At 44.4% G+C, this 20,546-nt stretch overlaps 1 protein-coding gene across 1 annotated transcript in view; it reads left to right on the forward strand.

Moving 5' to 3' along the window:
- PPL (periplakin) overlaps positions 1–18,726 on the forward strand; it is a 38,509-nt gene extending 19,783 nt beyond the window's left edge. Inside the window, exons 2-22 of the mRNA XM_044302527.1 lie at positions 2,094–2,193; positions 4,941–5,095; positions 7,108–7,231; positions 7,311–7,436; positions 7,536–7,577; positions 7,667–7,828; positions 8,456–8,563; positions 8,986–9,081; positions 9,258–9,380; positions 10,593–10,739; positions 10,842–10,993; positions 11,738–11,832; positions 12,585–12,751; positions 12,981–13,159; positions 13,292–13,430; positions 13,678–13,871; positions 13,977–14,127; positions 14,232–14,315; positions 14,560–14,673; positions 15,133–15,225; positions 15,327–18,726. Coding sequence (XP_044158462.1) covers positions 2,094–2,193; positions 4,941–5,095; positions 7,108–7,231; positions 7,311–7,436; positions 7,536–7,577; positions 7,667–7,828; positions 8,456–8,563; positions 8,986–9,081; positions 9,258–9,380; positions 10,593–10,739; positions 10,842–10,993; positions 11,738–11,832; positions 12,585–12,751; positions 12,981–13,159; positions 13,292–13,430; positions 13,678–13,871; positions 13,977–14,127; positions 14,232–14,315; positions 14,560–14,673; positions 15,133–15,225; positions 15,327–17,993 — 5,218 coding nt within the window. The 3' untranslated portion in view covers positions 17,994–18,726. The remainder of the gene's footprint in view (positions 1–2,093; positions 2,194–4,940; positions 5,096–7,107; positions 7,232–7,310; positions 7,437–7,535; positions 7,578–7,666; positions 7,829–8,455; positions 8,564–8,985; positions 9,082–9,257; positions 9,381–10,592; positions 10,740–10,841; positions 10,994–11,737; positions 11,833–12,584; positions 12,752–12,980; positions 13,160–13,291; positions 13,431–13,677; positions 13,872–13,976; positions 14,128–14,231; positions 14,316–14,559; positions 14,674–15,132; positions 15,226–15,326) is intronic.
- Positions 18,727–20,546: the final 1,820 nt, after the last annotated feature.

Consider the following 20,546-nt stretch of genomic DNA (forward strand, 5'->3'; position numbering starts at 1 on the left):
TCGTGGATTTGCTGTGAATGTACCGTAGACTTGCTGTGAATGTACCGTGGATTTTCTATGGATGGCCGTGGATTTGCCGTGGCTGTGCCGTAGATTTGCCGTGGATGTGCAGCAGATCCACAAAGATTGGCCTCGCTGTCATGTAATGGGGCTTCTCCTGCACAAGATAAAGAGCCGCTTCTTATCTCTGCAAATGATTTTTCTTTCACCATCGGTGCCGAAAATCCATCTGGACTTTCCCATTGCGGAAACGCCATTCACATGTATGGAATACTGTAATCCAGAATCTGATAATCCAGAAATTTTAATATTCAGGCATATTTCTACCAAAAATGTGCAACACTTTCAAATGATTCTAGAATCTTATTAAAAGCAGGACAAAAAGTAGAGAGAACCAATCTCTAGACTCCTCTGACAGCAGCAGATGGCACCGGAGCGATTTACCTGTAGCGTTACATCAAAACAAAGGGTAACTTTTCTGATAATCCAGAATATCCAATAATCCGGCACTTTGTCAAGTCCCATGAATGGGTTACTGCCGTTCTTAGAGAATTGATTGAAGGCTATTAGTCTGGGCAGGTGCTCGGAGATGCTGGACCAGGCCCGAGTTCAGGGAGAACATTCCTGAGATATCGGTGTCAGGCAGGGAGAGATTTAGAAGGATGGGCTGAGCTGGAGATGAGGTGGTCACGGGAGGGGTCTGTGCTGTGGGTGGCCCCTGCATTTTGGGGGGCGACTGCTCGCTGCAATGCATCATGGTCAGACGGAGACTCCCTGGTGACTACCAGGATCCCCCATGTCACAGGCTGCTCAGAAATCTACAGTTGGAAGACCTTACAAACAGCCCCTCGTATCTCAGCTTCCTGGACTCCTGTGGCTGTGATATGGCAGGAGGGGGAATATCGGGGTTAACGGCACTCCCTCATGACTGTTTAGGTTTTTGGTGGAGTTACCCTTTAAGTTCCTCTATACTAAACACATCAGCAGCACACATCTCTCTCCTACGCTGATAGCTTGTCACAATGTATCAGGGCAGGACACCCAGAGCATTATCTAGACTGGATACAATCGTAGCCGCATTTTCTTAGCCTCTGCATGTAAATATCAATGCTCCCATTCCTTGACAGCAAGCAGAGATGTTGAAAACCAAACTAAACCTCTATTATTCTTATTGCTATTTGTACTAGTAGGCGTGCGGCCAGTGTCCACGTAATTCATGGGCCACCATGAAAGTGTTCAGCAGCGGTTATGAGGCACCATGTGCCTCCTGCCTCACCAGTCACTGGGTCTGAGACATGATGTCTGGAGCTCACTCGGCCTGCCCCTGCAGTGACGGGCTAGCAGGCCAGCCTGTAGATTGTAAGCTCTTGTGACCGGTCACATCACGCCCTCGCTATAGGAGCAATGCAATCAAGGCTCATTTTGACCTTGCTATGGGGTGAAGCTTTGGGGCCCTAGGCCCCCCATATAACATGCGGTATCATCTGTCTATATGGCAGTGTGTACAGCGTGTTTGTGGCCCTAAAAGAGAAGGGGGCCCAGTCCATGTTGGCACTCACTCTGGCTATAGCCGTGTTGGGTGGGGTAAGCCTGGGATTGCATGTTCAGATCTTTGGACAGTGTTACCCTGTGGGGCCCAGGGTGAGGTAGTGACAATGTAGGGGCCCATTTCACCCTGAATCTGCAGCCCACATGCTATATAGTTATTGCGCTGCTGCCCTTATGTATGCCAGGGGGTGTTGCAGGTTTTAGGGCACAGGTGCGACCTCTGCAAACTCTATAGCTACCTTACTGCACCTACGGCGCCAGCAGCCCCATGTAAACAACAGTCCGAGTACAGAGCAGGGCTGCACACGCCTGATCCCTTGGCTTAGACGCACACATAGTTTGGAAAGTAATACAAAAGGCCGAATGAGTCACCAGCTAATGAGCTGGCAGTGTGCCCTCCAGTGCTCCCCCTTGGCACACGGCTTCTCGTAGCTGGAGCTCGGCCGGCCCAGGGGTGTGAACCGGAGGGAGAGGAGTGAAGGCTGGGACTGCTGAGCGAGGACTATGCTGTGCCTGGCTGACACTGGCTCTGTCTCCTCTTACAGGGTCTCCAACGACGAACTGACCGAGCTCATCGCGCAGCTGCAGAAGAATGCCGACCAGGTGGAGCGCAACGTGGTGGACACCGACTCCAAGCTGCAGAAGGTACGAGGGGAGGGGGGTACATGTGCACCCATCATACAGGTACCCACCATGTAGGCAATTATATGCTCGTTATTTCTGCACCCATTATATAAATTATATATGGGAGCACTAATAACGTGTAGTGCCTATATAAATTCAGGTACCCATAGTGTGGATGGACACCCTTCGTGCCCACCTACCCACTATCATCATCATCAGCTCCCCATGTGAGCAGGCATTTTATTAACTAACAACTCAGAAGATCCCGTTAGTATGCCTTTAAAAAGGTGGCAACACCTGGGCACCCTCTCAGCGGTCCTGATCAGAATGATCCTATATCCATTCTAATTGACGATCCCTGCTATAGACCTGCAGCGTTATACAGTCTCGAATATAAAAACGAATTTACATTTGTGGCAACCCATCATTTTAGAGCCAAAGTTTTGTCCATGCCTGGCTGTTCTAGCCACCACTAGGGGGAGCCTACCGCATACAGATTATACATAGAAGCCAATAATAACAGAGTATGCAGTCAGCTCCTGAGCTCCCTCTGGTGGTGACTGTATAGACCTGTATGTAGTGAACTCCCTCTAGTGGTGGCCGTATGATCTGTATGTAGTGAGCCCCCTCTAGTGGTGGCTGTATGATCTGTATGTAGTGAGCTCCCTCTAGTGGTGGCTGTATGATCTGTATGCAGTGAGCTCCCTCAAGTGGAGGCTGTAAAATCTGTATGTACTTAGCTCCCTCTAGTGGAGGCTGTATAATCTGTATGTAGTGCGCTCCCTCTAGTGGTGACTGTATAATCTGTATGTAGTGAGCTCCCCCTAGTGGTGGCTGTATAATCTGTATGTAGTGAGCTCCCTCTAGTGGTGGCTGTATAATCTGTATGTAGTGAGCTCCCTCTAGTGGTGGCTGTATGATCTGTATGTAGTGAGCTCCCCCTAGTGGTGGCTGTATAATCTGTATGTAGTGAGCTCCCCCTAGTGGTGGCTGTATAATCTGTATGTATTTAGCTCCTCTAGTGGTGGCCGTATAATCTGTATGCAGTGAGCTCCCTCAAGTGGAGGCTGTAAAATCTGTATGTACTTAGCTCCCTCTAGTGGAGGCTGTATAATCTGTATGTAGTGAGCTCCCTCTAGTGGAGGCTGTATAATCTGTATGTAGTGAGCTCCCTCTAGTGGTGGCTGTATAATCTGTATGTAGTGAGCTCCCTCTAGTGGTGGCTGTATAATCTGTATGTAGTGAGCTCCCTCTAGTGGTGGCTGTATAATCTGTATGTACTTAGCTCCCTCTAGTGGAGGCTGTATAATCTGTATGTACTTAGCTCCCTCTAGTGGAGGCTGTATAATCTGTATGTAGTGAGCTCCCTCTAGTGGTGGCTATATAATCTGTGTGTACTTAGCTCCCTCTAGTGGTGGCTGTATAATCTGTATGTAGTGAGCTCCCTCTAGTGGTGGCTGTATAATCTGTATGTACTTAGCTCCCTCTAGTGGAGGCTGTATAATCTGTATGTACTTAGCTCCCTCTAGTGGAGGCTGTATAATCTGTATGTAGTGAGCTCCCTCTAGTGGTGGCTATATAATCTGTGTGTACTTAGCTCCCTCTAGTGGTGGCTGTATAATCTGTATGTAGTGAGCTCCCTCTAGTGGTGGCTGTATAATCTGTATGTAGTGAGCTCCCTCTAGTGGTGGCTGTATAATCTGTATGTAGTGAGCTCCCTCTAGTGGTGACTGTATAATCTGTATGTAGTGAGCTCCCTCTAGTGGTGGCTGTATAATCTGTATGTACTTAGCTCCCTCTAGTGGAGGCTGTATAATCTGTATGTACTTAGCTCCCTCTAGTGGTGACTGTATAATCTGTATGTAGTGAGCTCCCTCTAGTGGTGGCTGTATAATCTGTATGTAGTGAGCTCCCTCTAGTGGTGGCTGTAGGGAGATAGAATGTATCATTTATTTCTGTGACTATGTAGGGGATTTGGAGCTCTGTTTTAGGAAAATGGAGACAGATATTAAGAAATGACTACACAGTGTTACACCTTATAATGACCTGGAGGTCCACAGCCGACATTCGTAGGTCACCCCACAGCCAATCTGAGAATTCAGCTGGTCCCCTGTTATCAGACAGCAGTGCATTGTGGGATTTCAGCGGACAGTTGCACAGCTATTAGGCCACTTGTCTGACCGCCGGGTGGTGCTGAGTGCTTCAAGGGGAAACCTGCAGAATTTTTTCAGCAGCTTTGGATCTGATTGGAGAGTAACATGTACAAATAATTGAAAACTGAAGCAAAGTGAATAAAAGTTACTGAATTTTAGTGCAGGTTTTGACTGTGGACTGGTGATAAAAGTGGAATCCATGTTTGGCAAACACCAATAAAGAGGTCCTCAGCTCATAAATCACTTTTTATGGCTTTTTGTAAGGAAACATAGCAGGAAACGGGTTGGAAGTGAAGTGGAAACACATCACAAGGAGAGAGCAGAGCTGCTGGCAGTCTCTCCCCGACTCCTATCTCCTCCCTGTTTACACAGGGCTGCGGAGGTCAATCTGCAGCTTCTCTGGATAAAAGACATGTTTTGCAGCGTCTCATGCATTCTTACATTACATCTCTAGGGGGCGGTGTTTTTACCCTGTGCAGGAGGCTGTTTCTATTACAATGCATTTGAATGGTGCCACCAGGTGGTCATAGCTGGTACTGCAGTTACAGCTTTAAATTACTTAGCAGCTGCATACATTCACTATTCATTTTAACCCATTAGTTTTGTATCATCTAGGATCTGGAGAAGATTCGTGCCCAGCAGCCTGTGATGTACAAAGACTCCACAGCCTCCACCATGTCCGAGACCGAGAAGATCTTAGTGGTCCTGGAAACAGATGCCCTCCTGGCACGCCAACGCAATCACCCACAGGGTGACATGATACAAGAGGAGTGAGTGTTGGGTGTAGATGGGGGACAAAAACATGAGATGCAGTCAGATACCGCTTCCCTTAGCTAAATGGGTCGTCCTGTCATATCCCAGTTCTTGAATGGGTCCTTGGGAGCTTGTGTTCTTTTAACTGCTCTGTGTACGGTTGGCCCCTGGCCCCTCGCGGCGCCTCTTCCTGATCTCTTTCCACGTCTTGTTATTTACGAGGATCAGCGCTTATTACAAACCAACAGAAATAGCCGAGCACCGATACTGGATCCCTGACAGGTGGTCAGAGCAGCGCCAGCCACATTCCTGTAAGGGGCGTCGCACACACGCGGATCCCAGGGGTCTGGGAAGGGTTAAATAATATTATTCAGATGGGCTGTCCAAGAGTGGAAATATTGTTCTGTCCAAAGTCAAGTATAATATTATTTTCCTATCCTGACCCAGGTCGGGTATATTATTATGTTACTATACCATCCCCGTTCATGTATATTAAGTTACTGTCCTGGGTCAGGTATAATATGTTACTACTACCCTGGGACAGGTATAATATGTTACTACTACCCTGGGTCAGGTATAATATGTTACTACTACCCTGGGTCAGGTATAATATGTTACTACTACCCTGGGTCAGGTATAATATGTTACTACTACCCTGGGTCAGGTATAATATGTTACTACTACCCTGGGTCAGGTATAATATGTTACTACTACCCTGGGTCAGGTATAATATGTTACTACTACCCTGGGTCAGGTATAATATGTTACTACTACCCTGGGTCAGGTATAATATGTTACTACTACCCTGGGTCAGGTATAATATCATGTTGCTATACCGTCCCGGGTCATGTATAATATCATGTTGCTATACCGTCCCGGGTCATGTATAATATCATGTTGCTATACCGTCCCGGGTCATGTATAATAAGATACGATCCCGGCTGAGTCAGGTATGTAACTATACTGGACCGGGTCATGTGTAATATGTTACTATCTCGACCCAGGTCATACATACTTTTATGTTACTACCCTGACCTCAGTGAAGTATATTATTATTTTGCTGTCTCTGGGCAGGGCACGTATGATGTCATGTATGGGTCAAATATAATATTATGCAACTAACCCGGCCCAGGTCAAGTATAATGTTATGTTCCTTTTCTGTACTGGGTCAGATATACTATTATGTTATTAGCTTGGCCTGGCTCAATTATAACATGTTACTATCCTGCCCCATGTCAGGTATGCTACTAGCACAGCCTGGGTCAAGTATAATATTGTGTTATTATCCCGACCTCATACAATATTATACTTGACAAATACTAACAATTACTAAAGGGACCACAAGTTAAAATGATAGAGTGTATAATATCAAGGTACTATGCCGACCTATAGTGTATAATATCATGTTACTATCCTGACCTATAGTGTATAATATCATGTTACTATCCCGACCTAGAGAGAGTATAATAATCATGCTATCGTGACCGGGGTGTGGTTTATACGATGTTCCTGTCCCGGCCTGGGTCAAGTATTCTATAATATTTTGGATTAAGGCCTCGTTCACACTTCAGTGTTTGGTCAGTGATTTCCATCAGTGATTTGTGAGCCAAAACCAGAAGTGGAGCCTCCACAGACATGAGGTAGAAGGGAAAGATCTGCTCCTGTTCTGTGTTTAGAGTTGCACCTGGTTTTGGCTCACAAATCACTGATGGAAATCACTGACTAAACACTGAAGTGTGAACAAGGCCTAACTATAATAACATTGTTCCTGTAAAATGTCTGGAAACCTCTACAGTAAAATTCCTTAAATCTGGAGTCAATAGGACCCGATAGGTTCCGGATGATGAAATGGCCACAGAATGGTAATGGATTCAATGTTTGTGTGCCATCCTTGTGTAGGGCTTGACGATCTTGAGGGTCACGTATGACATATGACTGCTATTCAGAGTCAGGCGGCAGTTTTTGGAGACCCTCAGGTCAGGGTTGTTGCCGCTGATGCTGACTGCCACCTGTTTCTTCATTTCTACAGCATCCGGCAGCTTAAAGAGCGTCTGGCAAGTCAAAGGAAGAAGCACGACCAGATCTACAACCAGAAGATCATAACAACGGATGTTCCAAAAGTCAACTGGGGCAAAGTGATCGATGATAAGATGGTGAGTGATGGAGATTATAAGAGTGAGGTCATAGGTTACAGGATATTACGCTACATGAACGTTTCTATATCGTTTCCAGGACCAGCTGAACAGAGCCACCTTCGCCACCGATTTACCCAACTTGGAGAACCAGATCATGGAGCACAACGTGTTCAACAACGAAGTGAAGGCCATCGGAGATCACATCAACAAGGACTCAGACAAGGTGAGTGACCATCAGCAACATCCTCGGATGATGCATTGCATATGACAATGACCTTTTACTAGCACTCCCATCATCTCACTCGCTGTGCTTTGTCCGCAGGAGTACATCAGTGGCTTGCAAGTAAAATATCAGAAGCTTTTGGTAAGTAATCTTTAGCTGCTGTCAGTGGTAATGGAAGTCATCTGATCCAATCAGTTCCTTTAGTTTCCCCTTTCTGCGTTCTTCTGCAGAACGGCTCCCAGAAGCGGCAGCGGGATCTGGGCACCCTGCAGGATTACATGCAGCGCTGCACCAACGAGCTCTACTGGCTGGATCAGCAAGAGAAGGAGCGCATGGAGTATGACTGGAGCGACCGCAACACCGACTACATTAGCCGCAGGAGACAGTATGAGGTGACACTGCCAATACTTATCCACCTACAGCAATACTCCTTTATACTCCACCCTCCTCCCGCAATAGTCCTCTATATTCCATCCACCTACCACAATAGTCTTCTATACTCAACCCACCTACCGCAGTAGACCTCTATACTCCGCAAAACCTAAAGCAACAGTCTTCTATACTCCGCAAAACCTACAGCAAGTCGTCTATATTCTCTACACCTACCGCAATAGTCTTCTATACTCCGCAAAACCTACAGCAACAGTCTTCTATATTCTCTACACCTACCACAATCATGTTCTATACTCCACCCATCTGCCACAATAGTCTTCTATACCGCACCAGTCCTCTATACTTCACCCACCTACCACATTACTCCTCTATCCTACATGTATCTCACAATACTTTATTAACCTCCATACCCTTTAATAGTCTTCTGTACTCAATCTATCTCAATACTCTTTAATAACTTCCATACTCCACCTATCTCAAAACATTTCATTTGCCCTCTATACGCTACTTACGTCAACACCTTTTATTACTCTTTTGTACTCCAATACTTTTCAGTATTCCTCTGTACTCTGCTTACCTTCATACACCCCAGGATCAATCCCATTATAATCTTATTTATTTAACAGAACTTTATCCAGAGGAGTCTGGAAGCCAAGGAACAGGAAATCAACAAACTTCAGGAGGAAGGAGATAAGCTCTTGGCGGAGGGCCACCCAGCCAAAATCCCCATAGAGGTAAGTTTTTCTACACAGACCTTAGCTGTATGACCCAGAAGATCAAGGTTTGGTGAAGTGCTAGGAAGCCAAGGGTTGAGGATGTCCAACAAGTTACTGCTGCCTCAATACCTCACCTGTGACCAAAAACATTGTCATGAGGAAGCAAGTAGAGCTTTCTGGACCACACAGAGTCAATCCATACCAGGTATCCATTAAGTTCAAAACCATAAAACTCATGAGACATGCCTGGTAAAATGTGCTGCCATGACAGTGGTGTCTTGTCCTACCCCATCAAAGCCTTCAGATGTGGTCATAGATTTAGCAGGAAGACTAAGGATTGAGGAAGGACAGACTGGTTGGCCACACCATTGTACATATAGTCCACCTATCATATAAATAGAGAATAAAGACTACTCCACCCATCTGCTCTCTTACCTCAGGCTCACATGGAGGCTGTGCACGCTGACTGGAAGGAATATCTTAACCTCTTGATCTGTGAGGAAAGTCACCTAAAATATATGGAGGATTACCACCAGGTAAGGAGAAGTGGGCTCGAAAATACTTGGGGCAATGAGACTACAAGAGCGAGGTAAAAGAAAACCTACACTCGGGTCAGCCCTACGGTATCGAACATTGGTGGTTGCCTATGTGGGGGGGCATAAATGTTGAGGTACATTACAGAGGGGGGCAATGACTCCATCTTCTTATCCAGTATTATCGAGATGCCAAGGATACTCAAGATCTCCTGAAGAAGGTGGACAGTGACCTGGAGCACAAGTACAACCCAGACTTCAAGGACAGCTACCAGATCGAAGCTCAGTTACGTGAACTGGAGGTAAGAAGAGGGTGAAGGGAATGAAGGCTGGAAAGGGAAAAATGAATGGAGGAATGAATGCAGCAAAAGAGGAATGAAGAGTGGATTGAAGTGTGAATGACGGAGAAAGTAAGTCATGTAGGACATAAGGGATTAAAGAAGAATGAATGGCAAGGATGTGGTACTGAAACATGAATGAATACAGGCTACAGATAAATGGGGGAAAAAAATGTGTAAATAACACAAAGATGAATGAATGCTGGGTAGAGAAGTATATAAAATGAATGAATATTGGGTAAAAACTAATGGAAAAAATGTGTTAATGAAACACAAAAAAGATGAATGAATGCAGGGTAGAGAAGGAAGAATATAAAGTGAATGGCGAATGAATGAATACAAGAAAGACTAATTAAATGACAGATGCATAAAGAGAAAATAAAAATAAATGAATAAAGGATAGAGACGAATAAAAATATTTGTAAATAAATGTAGGTATGAATGAATAACGCCCATAAGAGAAGTATGAAATATAGGGAAATGAATGATGTGTAGATGAATAAGTGATAGAAAACAATGACTGAAAATTAAGGAATGGCAGAGCAAATAAAAGGTAGAAATGAAGGAAGATACAGTGTGCATTATAGAGTGGAGAGAAGTGAATGAAATGTATAGAAGGAAGTATATAGATCATTGTGCAATAGAAAGGAATGAAGGATATAGAATAAAGAGCTGAGCTAAATGAATACAAGATATATAGAATAACGATAATGAATGAAATGTACAGAAGAATGAATGCAGCATATAACAGAGGGAATACTCAGGGGAGGAGACTAAAAAGGAATTGTGCAGAGTGAAGGCCAAAGAGGAAAATATGAATGAAGCCCAAGAACGAATGTCAGATGAATGAAGGACTGTAGAGGAACACGATATAGAAAAGATATGAAAAGATAAGAGTAAAAGAGTTAAAAAATGAATGTCAGATGAATGAAGAAAAGGATTGTAGAGGAGCAAAGGATAAAGAGGATGTAAAAGGGTAAAGGAGTTAAGAATGAATGAAAATGAATGTAGTAGATAAATAATGTATAAAAATGAATGCGTAAAGCAGAGATGAATGTACGATGGTTTTTGGAATGAAGTGTGATGAATGTAATCAGAACATGGATGCAGAATTGCTATACTCCAGGGTGTCAGAGGGACCCCGACCCATAACATAAGGACTTCCATCCTTCTTAGGACCAGGACAAGGCTCTGGATAAATACGAGGAAGTGGTACGTTCCTTGCAAAAGCGCAGCCACCAGGTTGTACCATTGAAGTTTCGACGGGAGACGCCACTCAAACCCATCCCAGTGGAGGCGGTGTGCGACTTCTACTCAGACGAGGTGAGCAACGTCCATGTTATGTCTGTCACAAATCACCAGAACTATGGGCAGATCCCATCCTGTCATCAGCAGTAGACCTCTACTGACATGTATGTCTTGTAGGGCGAGATTACCCGAGGATCTCAATACACCCTAAAATCAAACCGGGGCGAAAAGTGGGAGGTGACGGACAGCAATGGGAAGAAGCTGGTGGTTCCAGGAGTTTGCTTCACGATCCCCCCAACTGACCCCGAGGCCCTGACCGTGGCAGAAAGGTAAGAGGGCGGCGATACGGGTATACAAGGCACGGTTATAATTAGGGGAGGAGATATAGGGAGCGGTTATAATTAGGGGAGGAGATATAGGGAGCGGTTATAATTAGGGGAGGAGATATAGGGAGCGGTTATAATTAGGGGAGGAGATATAGGGAGCGGTTATAATTAGGGGAGGAGATATAGGGAGCGGTTATAATTAGGGGAGGAGATATAGGGAGCGGTTATAATTAGGGGAGGAGATATAGGGAGCGGTTATAATTAGGGGAGGAGATATAGGGAGCGGTTATAATTAGGGGAGGAGATATAGGGAGCGGTTATAATTAGGGGAGGAGATATAGGGAGCGGTTATAATTAGGGGAGGAGATATAGGGAGCGGTTATAATTAGGGGAGGAGATATAGGGAGCGGTTATAATTAGGGGAGGAGATATAGGGAGCGGTTATAATTAGGGGAGGAGATATAGGGAGCGGTTATAATTAGGGGAGGAGATATAGGGGGTGGTCATAGCAGTAGGGAGCAGTTATAATGGGTGAAGAGCTATGAGGGGTTATAATTGGGAAGGAGATAAGGGAGTGGTTATAGGTCAATATATATGGAGGGGTTATAACAGAGGAGAAGATAAGAGCATGGTCTTAAAAGAAGAGGGTTATAATAGGGGAGGGGCTATATGTAAAGACTATGATGGGGGTGGTTATAATGGGGCCAAATTTTCTGATATGTAACTCTAATATTTCCCTTTGGTCAGTACTTTCAACCAATACCGAGCCACGAAGCAGAAGGCTTCAAACTGTAAGAACGCTTTATTCCAGCGCAGCGAGGATCTCAAGAGAGAGTCCAAAGGTTTGTCAAGAGTGGATATAACTTCTGAAACTTGCACCCTGCTTTCTATTCCCAGTGTAGACATGGCCGCCTGGTGCATCTAGTACTGCAGCGCGGCGGAGGTTTCATTTAGTCCTTGGTATTAGGAGATGATCAGAATAATCTGCTAATGCACTTCGCCCTGACAGATGGTGCGGGGCCGCACGCCAGGTCGGCGGCTATTATGTAATATTATCTGTACTGTACCGCAGACAGCCGCTGCTAGCACTTTCACTGAATCCCTGAGGAATGGGTGTTACGCGAGATGCCTATTAGTGTGCCAGGCTACACAGAATGCTGAGAGTAGTAGTTTACAGGCTGCTTGGAGCATGAGGATGCCTATTTTCCATGCCAGTCACATTCCTACCTTACTATAGGCCAGGGCTGGTAATGTTTTGCTTCCAGTTTCGGCATTTGTGATATATAATCAGCATGGTGGCTGGCACAGCCGACTAACTAATCCAAGGGCATCACAAGTTCACCACTGTACAAGTCAAAGTATGATCCCAGAAGATGTATCACCTGCAGGTCACTTTAACCGTTTTTGTGCTTCCGCCAACTTTAATTCTCTAAATTATGGGGCCATTTATTTAGAATAATGTGATATTGTTTGAAGTCAACAACCTACATTGACCTTTAAACCGTCACCTATTTAGGTCTCGAAAAGCCTTAAGAACAACTAAGTTGTTAGCTTTTTGCCCCAACTAAAGGTATTTTTATTCCATTACCCACAGCTACCACAAGCACCCAAGATACCCAGGGACGTCAGCTGCTTGCTGGGATGGACAGAATTATCACTGACCTAGACAGACAGGAGAAATCCATCAGCTCCTACCTGCGTCCACCTCTGGAGCAGAGCCGTGCTGTGCAGGACTCTTCAGAAAGGCTGAAGGAACTGAAGGTGAGCACCACAATACTGAAAAACAGGAGTCCTGAGTAGGGGAGACTGAACTCTAGGAGTCCTTAGATACAAATTACTGAACCCATGAAATGGAGGCCTACAAAAACTGTCACGTTGAAATCGCTGGTTCCTAGTGAAAGAGTAGTTTCAGCATCTCTGGTACCACCATACACTACAACACAATATCACTAGGAAATTAATTTATTTGTTTTCTCCATCATTTGTTCAGGACATTTCCAATAACGTGCGCCGTATAGAGCCCGAGAAATCTCAGCGAGTGCAGGAGTGCGAGGTCTATCTCTCCAAGGCTCCAACAGCCTCCAGCGCTCCAATCCTTCGAAGTAAAATCAATGAGACCAACAAGAAGTATGAACGGGTTAACGATCTCTTGACCTCTGCTCAGGACAAGTAAGTGGAAGCAAACCAGATGTCATTAACTTACTGGGTAACCTCATAATTTGCTATGGCATGGCAGCATCCCTCGTCGCCCAATAGAATCTGAAAAGTTTTAGCTCTTGTTGACATTTCTATGCTTTGCAGGATTGAGACATCCAATCACCTGGAGAACAGTTTGCAGAAAAGCAGGGACCTCCTCACCACCTATGAGACCAAGCTGTGTCAAGATGACACTGTACCAGAAGACCCTCGAGCTGTGGATAGGAAGCTGCAAGAACTGACGGTAAGTGACCAAGAAGTCCTAAAGGATAGACATCAGACTTATAATCCTATCACTGCCTCACAATACCATTTTATATCAATGGAAATCCATTCTCATGATGATCACCTAAAAATGTGTTCACAATTTACTTTGTGGGACAAAGCAATTTCTGCTGACCAAACCCTAATTTCCAAGAATGCCTACTGTTCGATCATTATAGGTGCATAAACTATGATGGAATTCTTTAGTATCATCTTCATCGTTGCAGGCAATGAGCTCAGAGCTCCAGCAGGGAAGAGGTGTCCTTGCGGAAGCCGAGCAGAACCTTCACAACAGTAAACTGAGCTGCCAAAGTTTGGCCAATCGTTTCCAGGAGCACTGCCCTGACATTGAGCGTCAAGAAGGGGAGGTGTCCAAACTCAACCAACGTTACTCCCAACTCGATCAACAGATTCAGAGCAGGTGAGCAACTAGGATGTATCGGCACTCGATTCATGGAAACTTAGATATCTACTGGGATGCCTTACAGGCTCTCTCTCTCTCTCTCTCTCTCTCTCTCTCATTTAGGTCTCAGGACTTGCAGAAAGCTAAAACTGCCTATACAAACTACCGCAACAGCTACGACCAGCTTGATGGCTGGCTACATCATTTGCCAAACTATGAGCCCAAAGATACAGACAGCGTCAACCAAGTGGAAACCAAAATGAAAAACCAAAGGGTAAGTCATGTGGAACACTATAGTAAACTGTGACTAGTAAATAGTAAAAAAAATAATTCAAGCCCAGTATGTCAGGAAAGTCATTCCTTACCTTCTACTTGCAGCTTCTCTTGGCTGAGATAACCGATCGGGAGCAAGATTTAGAGCATGTGACTGGCAGTGCCCAACAGTATCAACAAGCAGTGAAGGTAAGTTCTCTTGGATTGGGATTTCATTCACACTATACTACCTTAAGCTTGGTAGCCAGTTTGGACACTGATGCAATACTTTGTGGTCTTGGCTTGAGATACTTGGTCTTATGGGCATTAGATATCTAAAATTTCCAGAATGGAGTCAGACAAGACAATATAGGTGAAGATTTTAGTTACATGGTTATATACGTATGAGCATGCAAATTTACACATTGCTCTTTTTTTTATTGGATGTCGTTAGGATTATGAGCTCGATTCAGAGAAGCTGAGGTCTGTTTTGGATATGGAGAACCGCAGGAATACCTACACCAGGAGGTCCAGGGTGCTGTCACCAGCAAACAAAGTGAAGGAAGAGGTACGTTGAGATCTTAGGCACAATTATTTTCTTGGTTTGTCAGCCACTGGATAGGAGGGGGCATCGTTTACATTTCTGCAGGCTATGAGAAGATGCTATTGGATCCACATAATCCACTCATGCATGATTAAGGGGGCATGACCCCCAAAACGTCGCGCAGGATGGGGTAGCAATCAGTTCAGCGCTCTCAGGATTACTATGCATTATAGCGATTTATTTATATGAATAAAAGGACTGAAAAATACAAGCAAAGCTTCAAAATGAGTATTATTTATACCTCACGAATAACCTTTTGAAAAAGACTAATACGACTGAGTGGATTATGTGGATATGATTTTGGAGCCTGAGTGAGGGGTTCCGAATCAGGTCGTGGTATACTACAGGTGAAGCAACAGTTGATGATTGAAGATGCTATTGGACCAATAAAGATTAATCCCAACTATTTTCTCGTTCTTGCAGGAGGCCGATTTATCTGCTAGATTCACAGAGGCCAGCGCTGTCAATAAACAAAGGCTGCAGACGCTGGAGTTTGCACAAAGCCTCTTACGCCAGGTAAGACGTGCAACAATTTAAACCATCTATGTTTCTCTGACGTTTAAGATGGTGTAAGAAATGCCTTATCACTTACCATGCAATATACGTTGTATCCACAGCAACCTGAGGTGGAAGTGCAACAACAGTCAGTCCAGATGAACCGTTCAGAGAAGCCTGCTGAAGAGACCTGGAAAATCAAAAATATGTTAGATGATGAAGTCCAGCGTCGTCACCAATTGGAATCAGAGATCAGAAGCTCTCAGGAAGAGATCATCTTCCTTCAGAATCAAAAACCTCAGGAGACCATAGTCAAGAAAGAGGTCCTGAAAAAGGTACCAGATCCCCAACTGGAAGAAGAGTACCACAAGGTCCTTGAAAAGGTTTCAGAAGAACAGCGCCAAAATAAGTCTTTGCAGGATGAATTGGACTCCTTGAGGATCAAGATACGATCGCTGGAATACGAGCAGAAGGAAGGTGGACAGCAATATATAGTAAAGGAAGTCTTGAGGATTGAAAAAGACAAAGAGCAGCAAGAAGAGTTCTTAAGACTCAAAGAAGAGTGGGAGGAGCTGAACAGGCAAAAAGGGGCAAAGCAAAACGAGATTGTCAACTTGAGGGAGCGCATCCTCATCTTGACAGAAGAGAAGAACAAGCCTCAAGAGAAAGTGACAGAGAAAGAAGTGGTAAAACTCCAAAACGATCCTCAGCTAGCCTCCGAATACAGGACACTTCAAGAGAACATGCAAAGAGAGAGTTCTCAGTGTCAGAAAGAAGAGGAGGAACTACAGTTGCTCCAAGAGAAACTGAAGCGTTTAGAAAAAGAGCGAGCCATGGCTGAAGGCAAAATCACAGTAAAGGAAGTGTTGAAGGTAGAAAAGGATCATGCCAGTGAAAGAGAGGTAGCTGATCTTCGCAGGCAGTATGAAGATGAGACATCAAAGATACGTACAGCCCAGCGTGAGAAGAATGAGTTGATTCGTAAGATAGGCATCTTAGAAGACGAAAACTCTAAAGTTATTGTCCAGGAGAAAGTCCGCGAGATTATTCGGCCAGATCCTAAGGCTGAGAGCGAGTTAGCCAATTTACGCCTTGAACTGACTGAGCAAGAAAGGAAGTACCGAGCTGCTGAAGAGCAAGTAACAGTTCTCCAGAATGAGCTATCAGCCATAAAAGCACGTGGCCCACAAGTAACAGTGAAAGAAGTAACAAAAGAAGTCATGAAATACAAGACTGATCCAGAAGTCATAGCAGAGCTGGAAAGACTTAGAGAGGAAATCTTCGAGAAGACAAGAATAGTAGAACGATCAGAGCTAGAGATCACTCAATTAAAACAAGAGATACAGGGTTGGATTGATACCAAACCCCAAGTACAGATTAAGGAGGTAATTCAGGAGGTTCTGCAATATCGTGAAGACTCTGCCACCAAGAATGAGATGGAAACCTTGAGATCCAAGTTGGCTGAAGAGCAGAAGAAGCGCTTAGATCTTGAACGTGAAAAAATGACTCAAGAAGACAAAATCAGACAGAAAGAAAGAGAGCTCTCACAAGTAAGGGAGAAGTTGGTACAACAGGAGGTTGTAAAATATGAAGAAGATCCAGTACTAAAGTCTGAGTTGAACAGTTTCTCAAAGAATATTCAAAGTGAGTTGAAGCAAAAGGATCAACTACAAGAAGAGCTGCGGCAGTTGCAGTGGAGGAAATCCGAGCTTGAGCGTCAGCTGGAGGAACTAGAAAGAGAAAGACAGGCTAGACGTGAGGCAGAGCTAGAAATCCAACGTCTTAAAATCCGGTTAAACGAGCTGGAACAAAGGGAGATCGAAACTAAAGAAAAGGTAACTTTGAAGCAAAAGGTAGTCTTACAACAAGACCCCCAGCAAGAGAAGGAACACAATTTGCTGAAACTTCAAGTGGAAGAAGAAAAACACAGGAGGCAAATGCTTGAGACTGAGCTGGATGCACTCAAGAAGAAGCTTATAACACTGGAGAAGATGGAGGTGAAGGAGAAAGTTGTCTTTTCAGAAAAAATAGAGGTCGAGAAGGACCCAGAAACAGAACAGGAAATAAAAAGGCTTACGGCCACGTTGGATGAAGAGGGCAAGCGCAGAATGGAATCTGAATCCAATGCTGAACGTCTGCAAGCTCAGCTGTCCGAGGTAGAGTTTAGTAACTCCAAATCAAACAAGGAACTGGAATATCTGCGGGAAGAAGTCCACAAACTACAGATGGAGAAGCAAAGTCTTCAGCTGGAGACCCGCGACTTGCGGTCTGAGATTGAGATTACAATAAAAGAGGCACAGGGTCTGAGAAGCTTAACTCAGGTGGATAGTGGTATCAATCTAGACTCCCGCTTATCTGCCCTGGAACATGAGCTGCAGGGACTGAAGAAAATCTCTCGGGATAAAGATGCAGAAATTGAACAGCTTCAGAAACGTCTTGAAACCATGCAAATCAAGCGGGAACAGAGAGAGAACCATCTACGTCGATCCATTGTGGTCATCGATCCCGATACTGGTAGGGAGATGTCACCAGAAGAAGCTCGTAGGTTGGGTCTCATTGACTGGAAGATGTTTGTCAACTTACAAAGTCAAGAATGTGACTGGGAAGAAACCACCATCAAGGGGCCAAATGGTGACTCCTCTGTGATCCACGACAGGAAGTCAGGCAGGAAGTTTGACATTGAAGATGCCTTGAAGAGTGGGCGTATCACCAAACGTCAGTATGAAAGGTACCTCAACAAAGAGATGTCCATCCAGGAAATTGCAGCCTTGGTTTCTGGAAAGAAGTAATCTTTGGGGATAGCTGTGGGGCCGCACTCTGCGGTCTTGACATAGACTTTAAACCAGTTATAGCTGCCCTTTTCCTTCAATAGCAGAACCTCTATGCTTCTGTTATCCTTGGTTGACCCACATGGAGGAGATATTTTGCCATAATGCTCTCCAAACTTGAAGGTACGGGTGGGTCTCTTTACAAATCAAATGAGTCATGTAGGACCTTCCATCTGTACTGGAGCATCATCTGCAGAGACTGAAAACCATTCTACAAGAGCTACAGAGGTCTCTGTCTGATTAACCAGCACAACTTTATGGAAGGTATCAAACTGCTGCCCTGTCAAATATCAAAGAATTCTCTTTTGTAATAGGATATTCTCAAGCCAAAGCACCAACGAAAGCATTGTTAAAGGAACAAGCGCTGAAAAGTGGAGTTGGTAGTATAAAGCCAAACCACAGAGGCGTTCTCCTTTATGCCATAAAAGAGCAAATAGAAATCTATATAATATATATACACGTTTGATATCATTTGGTATATGGTTTAGATAGCACATTTTCATGCTCTGTCTTGTTACACATCTACTGTGGTGCCTTACTAACCCCCACCCTTCCCCCGATAAGAGGATGAGGTCCTCGGCCACCATTTAAATCCTGGTTTCTGTATGTCTTTCATATATTTCTGAAGGGGAAAGGGAAATATGGAAAATGTATTATTTATGATAACGCTAAATAAAGATGCGGTGGTTTTGAATGATTGGTCTGATTTGATTGGATCTGGATAAGGACTTAATAAAATACAAACACCAAAAAAGAGAATTTTTCAGAAAAAAATTTAATTTATTTCCTCCCCCACCAGCTAGTTACATATAAAACTTCCCCCGCCCCCACAATCACATTTTTTACATCTTCACCTCAATCTCGTTAGGACAGGCAAGCGAAAATTCAAGTTCCGAGCAATGGACTGGGTCGTGGAAAAACCCTGAGCTTCGAGGGTTCCCATCACTTGTGTGTGCGTTGTGCAGCAGCTGTAAAGCGATACCCTTTGCAATGACTACAGGTTCAGAAATCTTCCGACATATCTGTAGGACAAGTCTGAAGCTAAAGGTGGAGTCCCCCTTTAAGCGAAATGTATGAGCATCATCAATTAGTGACACAAGCAAACCAAAGGCTACACTAGGTTATGCCTACTGTCAAATCCGCGGGGGCGGAGCATGACAAGATTCCTCGACGTGCTTTGAATCGTTGCCCCGTCCCCGAGGTCCTGCAGTAGACATAAGACGACGAATCACCTTTGGGCAGACCATTCCTTTAAGTGATGTAATATCCAAGATGTTCATGACTATACACGGTACAGGCGGCCATATTGCTGGCTTACGTCACACTGCATTAGTCAACAGTACCTTTATGAAATCAATGAACATTTAGACAGCAGACAACATGGCCGCCGCCACCTTGTGATGACTGTGTCTAAAAGTAACCAAAATTACTGTCTGTTTTAGTCTGAAAATGGCATCAAAAAATATTAATAGAAAGTAATGTTTTTCAAAAAATTTGATGGGATTATTACTTTACCTTCCGGTGTAGGCCGCCCCCTGGGACTGACCCCGGACCCTCATTACACAGGGAACAATAGAGGCATAAATGGGGGTGGATGTGGACACATCCTTTAATCCAGCATCTGATCCAGAATGTCTAAAAATCCAGACATAAAGCTGCTATATAATGTGCAATGCGACAAGCAGCCGCTCGGCCCTTACCTGTTACAAGGAGCGTCTGATACTCCAGAAAAGCTAAGAATCAAGCCCCACTGATGCCGTATTAAAAGAATGTACACACGTATAGATGCAAGTACACACGAGGAAACAAAGGTGCATAGAAGAGCTTTGCATTTTGGTTTACTTTTCACAAAGTTGGGCTGATTTTTTAAATTAAAAAAAAAAGTGGAATCGGTACCCAACATCACAAATAACAGAAAATGGTGAAAAATATATGAAATGTACAGTAAAGTGAGCAGAATATGCGCTGAAAGGGCTCCATTCAAACGGGGGAGGGGGAGTGTCATAGGACCTCCAGTCTCGTGATTGGGGGGATCCAGATCCCACCGATCAGACACTTCCTCTAAGGCTACTTTCACACTTGCAGCAGAGGATTCCGGTAGGCAGTTCCGACAACGGAACTGCCTGGCGGATCAGTCAAAACGTGTGCCAACTGATGGCATTTGTCAGACGGATCAGGATCCTGATCCGTATGACAAATGCATTGAAATGCTGGATCAGTCTCTCCGATGTCATCTGGAAAAACGGATCCGGCATTTATTTTTTCACAGATCCATTTTGACGGAACACTTGTGGCCGGATCAGTCATTAATGCATGTCAATGGAATAAAAATGTCTGATCCGGCATTCCGACAAGTGTCCTGGAATTTTGGACGGAGCTAAAACCGCAGCATGCTGCGCTATTATCTCAGTCCTGAAAAGTCAAAAAAAAGACTGAACTGAAGACGTCTTGATGCATCCTGAACGTATTGCTCTCCATTCAGAATGCATTAGGATAAATGGAGCGTTTTTTCCC

Source organism: Bufo gargarizans, chromosome 8 (genome assembly GCF_014858855.1).
Source record: "Bufo gargarizans isolate SCDJY-AF-19 chromosome 8, ASM1485885v1, whole genome shotgun sequence".
Classification (NCBI taxonomy): Eukaryota; Metazoa; Chordata; class Amphibia; order Anura; family Bufonidae; genus Bufo; species Bufo gargarizans.